Here is a 6,569-nt window from a genome sequence, read left to right on the forward strand (position 1 = left end):
CACTCAGAAGGTCCCTTACAAAAGGGCTTGAAAATACATATGGTGCCCCAAACCCATCCACCGTGCTGAGTCACTCCTTTTCCATCAGGTATGAAATTCCCGGGTGCATGGACTTCTCCTCTCTACAGGAGAGCTACAAGGTTGTTTCTCCTGCCCAATCTATGTGCTCAGGTTTGCCACAAATATTGTCAGAAACATTATAGTTACTCCTTAAGTGTCTGAAGCATAAATGAAAGAATGACAAACACAACAAAACAGAGGCCACACTGAATGAACACATGTCCCTGAAGGCAGAGAAGGGCATCTTGGTAGGAAGTGAGAAAGAGCAGTGCCCTGGACTCTGTTCTACAATCCCCCAAATTTTATTATGTTTAATTTTTTATCATTATGAGCACATAACAGTTGTATGTATTTGCAAGGTACACGTGCTGTTTGGATACAGGCATTCAATGTGAATTAACTCAAGGCAACTCATTAGCTGTTATTGACCATGATTGAGACCAAGGAAGACCAGAACTGGGGAGGGCAGTGCTGGCTGAGGGAAGAAGCCGGTATGCTCAGAAGTTTTGCCCACAGAATGCCAGTAGCGGCACTGTCACCTGGGGCTGTCAGGGTATCCCTTGAGTCAGGGGGATCCCTGCAGTTGGGGCAAGAAGGGAAATCCTAGGGACAGTGTGTTCCAAGCAGGAAGGAAACATTTTATCTACAGTCCCTGATGTACCCCCACCCCCACCCCCAGCATCTGGGGCCCCGACATGTACAGAATGAGGGGTGAGGCAGGTCACTGTCAGAGAGAAGTAGGGTTTGCTGGCATGACATGCCCTTCACACTGTGGGCATCACTCCCTGACGCAGCAATGCAGGGTGAGTCTTGGACAATCACTTTCAGAAGAGACACCTCCGGGCTTTGCTAGGAGGCCTGCTATGGACCCTGTGGACCATTTGGGGCCCTACACTTGGCGAAGGAGGCAGAGGTTGGAGGGCAGAGCCGGGCATGGGTTCCAGTCCACAGAGGTGGAAGCTGAGGGCTTCTGGCCCCGACAGTCTCACTGGACTAGGAGTGGGTGGCAGGGGGAAGCACCGGGGGGCAGGTGCTGGATAATGAGGGAGGTAGAACGGAGTCCTCAGGAGGGAAGGGCTGATCCCGGCAACCTGGCTTACTGGGTACCGCGGCAAGGGCTGGTGGGCGGGGGAAGCCAGCTCCGCCTCTTCTGCCTGCGGCCAGACTGGCACCTGCTCTGCGGCCCTGGCTTCGGGTTCTCCACCTTGAACACGGATCTCCCAGGTGATGTCAGCGACACAGGGTAAGATGCACTGGGTCTGCACAGGAAACTGCAGACCGGCAGGCGCTTTCAGCTCATGCTCAGGGACCAGCACTAGAACCACATGGCCCAGGGTCAGCTGCAGGGCCGTCTGTGGGGCCAGGATGAGGACTTCTTCTCCCACGCTCAGCTGCAGCTCTGCCCCTGGCTGCAGGACCACAATGAAAGCCTGTGTGCTGGAATCATCCAGTGCCTGTGGAAAGACAGCCCTGAGTGCTCTGTCTTCTAAAGAGGTGGCAGGACAAATGGTGCTGATGGGGAGGGACCTATGGGGAACTTCACAGCCTACTACTTCAAACCACCACTTCCCTGTCCCAATTTGCTCTCATGCTGAATCGCCCAAAGTGCACATCCCTGCATAGCTCTTGTAGGCTGGACTTTAGGCAGCAGTGTCTAATCTTTGCCAACCAAGGGCACAGACACTTACCTGGGGTGAGTCTGGAAACGGACATGAATCCAGGTGAGGGGCTCCTTGAATGGCAGGTGTTTCTGCACCTGGGGAAATAGCAGAGGGGGCAGGTGAAGGCTCTGATTCTTCAGGATCCCAGGGTCAAGGCTATGACCTGAAGGAATCCCAAACCCACCACAGGCCAGTGGCAGAGCCCCTGTCCATGAGGCTGCCCCTCCACACATCCTGGCAATTGCACCCTCATCTTTCTAGGATTTTGTGGGTCTGATCCAGCTTTCCAGGCAGTGGAAACTTAATGGAAAGCTGAGAAAGTGGTGTACCTGTGATGGGATGCTGCTCTCCTCGCTGACGTTTGGGTGGATTCAGCCATGCAGGAGTGGAGCTGCAGGAGAGAGAGAGCAAGTCCGGTTTCCACACACAGATGCGGAGTCCAGCCCTCACCCCAAGGGCAGTTTTCATTTGGCCACATTCCCATTGGCATCCACCTCCCAACCTTCATCCCTTCTGATGGATCTTTCCCTGAGTAGAGGATGGGTTGTGGTAAAGGGTGTGACCACATGAAGCAGTTTGCTACTTCAGGAGCTTGTCACATGAGAAGGGAGATGTCCTATTATGCCTTAAGACTTTAGGAGAAGAAGTTGATATTCCAGGTATGGAACCCCTGGACGTATGCAGTTAAAACATGAATGGAACAAAAAATGATGACAGGAACTCATGCCTTTCTTGATTAGCAGGAGGTGGAACCCTTAGATCAAATTCTTGCTGTCCTTTCTACACACAGGTGAGATGACTTCCACTTACGAGTAGTGAACTGGACATGGGGCAGCCTTGAGGCAGGGCTGCTGATGGAAGTATATTCATCCTGGTGGCAGCAGCAGGTTAACTCTGCAAATCTTCTCCCTCCCCTGGCATCCCAGATTCAAGACATTCAATGTCACAGCAGGCCAACATGCCTTCTCTGTCCTGCTGTGGCTCTCTAACACAAATTCGCACACACACACAGTCACACCCCACCTATTTGCAACCCAAGGCAGACACACGCTCAAACATACCTGCTCTCTCTTTTCGTGTTGGCCTCTATTTCTGTCCGGGACTCACTGGGGCTTCGCGGGCGCCGGCCACGATACATAGTAGAGGGTCTGTGCACTCAATTGTCTCACACAACTTCAGCCTTTATCCTCTTTCTTGGAAAATCTATGCCTAGGTCTTTAACTTCGATTTAAGGATAAAAGTCAGATGGACACAAACAGGCACACCATGTTGTAGAGTCCTCCGGTCAGTAGCAGGTTGAATAGTGCTCAGAGAGGGCACGATCTCAGGCAAATCCTTTAAGAATTTTGAAACTCTGCTGAACTCGGAGAAGCTTCCAGGATGCCTGCAGGAACCAAAGTGCTGGAGACCTCTTGCCCAGGCTACATTTATACAGTCCTGACCAGACTCCACCCTCCTTCTACTCACACCTTGTAGTGTGGCCCAATCTAATCAACTCAATCCAATCACATTTCACTTAATGATCTCTGGAAAGTTCCATTTTCAAAGGGATTTTGGCTCAAGGAATGAAGAGGATTGACACAAAGTCTGTGTCAGGGAACTGAAGAATTGAAGGAGAGAGTCTTTCTGAGCAAATCTTGTGTCTGTCTTTACTATCAAAAATCAGGGGAAAGTAGTAAAGTTACTTATCAGAAATCAGCAGTAAAAAAGGCAAACAAGGGAAGTTGCAGACAGAATGCCTCCAACTTGTTTTTGCAAAACTACAGACCTTAAACATGACCTCTGCCTTGAGTGTCAAGAGACCTGTGGAATCTAGAGAATCTAGATTCTACCCATTAGCTGGGTATAGCCACAACTCACATGAACATTCCCTCTTTGAGGCCACTTTTGTGACCTGCATGTACACAAATCACATACCATTGTTGTGATTCTTTAGGTCTCTCAAGCAGAAAGCTAGTCCTATATTAAGACAAGAGCTCTATTTTCACTACACCATTTTGATGCATTTTTTATGAGTAAAATATTGGTACACATACATGTTTTCAGAACATATATTTTATGAGGAAAAGTAAGTATTTGTACATTGGCCTCTTCCATTTTGCATTTTTCATGACTAATTGTGGTAAAAGTCATATAATATAAAACGCACCATTTTAATTGTATTTACATGTGTGATCGTGTGATATTCAGGACATTGGCCTTGACATGTATCTGCAACTATCACCCCATGCCACAAACGTCTCATTTTCCCCAACTGAAACACTGAAGTCATTGAATGTTGACTCCACATTTACAATGTGGGAAGATCTTGCATATGTCTGAGGGTGGAAAAATGAGCACTTAAGGGAAGACTCCTATCTTGATGTGCTCGCATTGCTAGATATAATGATTTAATGAGTTTAAAGCCAATTAAATTATTTAGTATAAGTAGGTTAGAAATGGAATTAAGAAAATGGTTGCAGTTGATGGGCAAAGGGAATAGAAATAGGAGGGAAGTGGATCAAAGAAAAGCAGGTACATCTTCAGACTACAGGACCTATGCTGAGAAATTCAAAGTCTATTTAAGAGCAACAGCTCAGTCTGGCCCGTTAAGACAAACTGACTGTCTGCAGAATCTTGACCCTTTCCCCAGCGAGACTGGACCTCAAGGTCTTTGGGCACATGGGGGCCAGGCTCCCAAGGTGAGACTGCTCTCTTTGAGGAAGTGAGTGCAGGGGGTTGGGAAGATTTACCAGGTATAAGGTGCTGAAATCAGCACAAACACTTTGATCTCATAGGAAAGATAAAGTCTGTCAGGGAAGTGAGGGGACAATGCTCCTCCCCTCCCATTTCTCAGTGTCACATCACTGCTAGCCCAGAAGGCTTCCTAGGGGCTTATTTGCTCATCTTAGGGTTCATGTGCACCATGCATTTGGGGTCCACCTTGATGTTCTGCACCTAGACTGCATTCCTGTTCCAGATTTTGTGTTAGAATGAAAAGTAATGTAGAGTGATAAAAGTAAGAAGTAAATCAATGCAATTAAAGTAATTAAAGAAATAGTCTGGGTAAAAAATGTAAGTGCAGCAAAAACCATGATGTAAGGCAGCAGTTCTCAACCTGTGGGTCGCAACCCACAGGAACTGTAGTCGAGATTCTTGGCATTAGGAAGGTTGAGAACCATTGAAAGGGTTCAGCCACCCCCCACTTTAACATCAGTAATAAAAATGGAGCTAGCCCAGACACAGGGGCTGAGCCACGGTCCTCACATGTTAAGGTGGACGGTGCCCCAAGTCAGTTCTTAACAACCCTTCTCTTTGTGTCTCAACATTTCATTTTTTCCTCATCCTCTTGACTCTGCCAGCCACTGGAGGGAACTCATGGTAAAGTTTGGGTCACTTTGGAGTGACATGTACACTTACACCTCTACACAACACACATGAAGATTTGATTTCTGGCTTATTTACATCCTATGTCATAGACAACTTCAGCATCTATTTCAAATTAAAGAAATTGACATCCCCCCCCAATAGTTTCTCCATTATTTTGAAAGGAATCTATTCTGAGCAAAAGAGAAAAAGAGTTTCTCCACCCTCCCTTTTTAGGCAAGACCTCCAATAAGTATACCAAGAGCAAATAGTGGTAAGTATTCTAAGCATACTAAGAGCAAACACTCCTTTTCCAGGGGTCTTAAGGGAACTCACTTCTCCTCCTGGCCTCTCATCTAATGTGTCAACGTGCATTCTTCTGTTACGTTGTTCACTGTCTGTGTACAAAGCTGGACTAGTTACAGAACCATAAGTCAAGGTTCCCTTTTCTCACAAACCAACATGGGGATGGAGAAATAACCTGAGTGGAAAGGGTGGGAAATAAATATGGAGGTCATGAAAGACATAAAATCCACAAGAGACAAAAGATAGAATCAGGTGGGAGGGTGTGATGCAGCTGATGACTGCCGCCAGCCAGCACCCAACCATGGAAACAGTTTTATATATAAAGGATCATTAACAAGGTAAATCTTAACACCTGGGATAAAGATTAACTTTAAGGAACAAAAGCTGTGTGCTCGCCAATAATAAGGACAGCACGTAGGGCTACTGTTGACTTCTGGAAGGTCAAAATAATATTATTAAAGGAGGGGCGCCAGCCCCATATACCAAGTGTGGTGGGTTCAAACCCAGCCCCAGCCAAACTGCAACAACAAGAACAACAAAAATAGCCAGGCCTTGTGACAAGCACCCATAGTCCCAGCTAATATGTATGTGTGTATATAGATATATATAGTTAAAGGATGGAGGTGGTTTGGGGTTGCTCTCTGAGCATTTCCAAGTCTGTGGGGGTTCTCTCATATCTTCCTTTCTTATTTTTTCCAACTCACGAATAAACAGTTTTAGTTGGAGGAGTTGTTTGACTCCTCCTCTACAAAAGACAAAAATGTCTTTGCCAATTGAGTAGGACTACAAATGTGCAAATGAGACCCATGCCTAACAAAAATGACAAGAAACAATTGCCATCAGGACTAGTCTCAGGGGTGACTAGCCGGCCTCAACGCTTGTACAAGATCAGTTCCTTCCTGGGTAAGCTTCTTCACTCGTCCCCGTGTCAGGGGCTTCACACTCCGGGATGTCTTGGCTCAGTGATGAACCCCTCGGAGTGTCAGTCTCAGTTTCATCATCTATGGTGATACTCAACTTCACTCTTAAAACCTTTCTTTTCCTCCGATTTTTCATTTTATTCGTCCTCTCCTTCCATCAAGCCACTGGGAGGAAACCCGTCGCGTTGTTGGGGCTGATACGTGTAGTTCCCCTTTCTCATCCTGGGCCTCAACAGGACTCAGTCAGTCACTTCCGCATCCTTAAATTCATTGTTCT

At 46.9% G+C, this 6,569-nt stretch overlaps 1 protein-coding gene across 1 annotated transcript; it reads right to left on the reverse strand.

Annotated features, from left to right (window-relative positions):
- Positions 1–884: 884 nt before the first annotated feature.
- LOC128576313 (proline-rich protein 23D1-like) lies at positions 885–2,859 on the reverse strand. Its single transcript, XM_053578366.1, has 4 exons — positions 2,783–2,859; positions 2,051–2,112; positions 1,772–1,816; positions 885–1,543 (listed from the first exon to the last, which is right to left on the reverse strand). The coding sequence occupies exons 1-4, from the start codon at positions 2,857–2,859 to the stop codon at positions 885–887; spliced, it is 843 nt and encodes a 280-aa protein (XP_053434341.1).
- Positions 2,860–6,569: the final 3,710 nt, after the last annotated feature.

Source organism: Nycticebus coucang, chromosome 24 (genome assembly GCF_027406575.1).
Source record: "Nycticebus coucang isolate mNycCou1 chromosome 24, mNycCou1.pri, whole genome shotgun sequence".
NCBI classification, from domain to species: domain Eukaryota; kingdom Metazoa; phylum Chordata; class Mammalia; order Primates; family Lorisidae; genus Nycticebus; species Nycticebus coucang.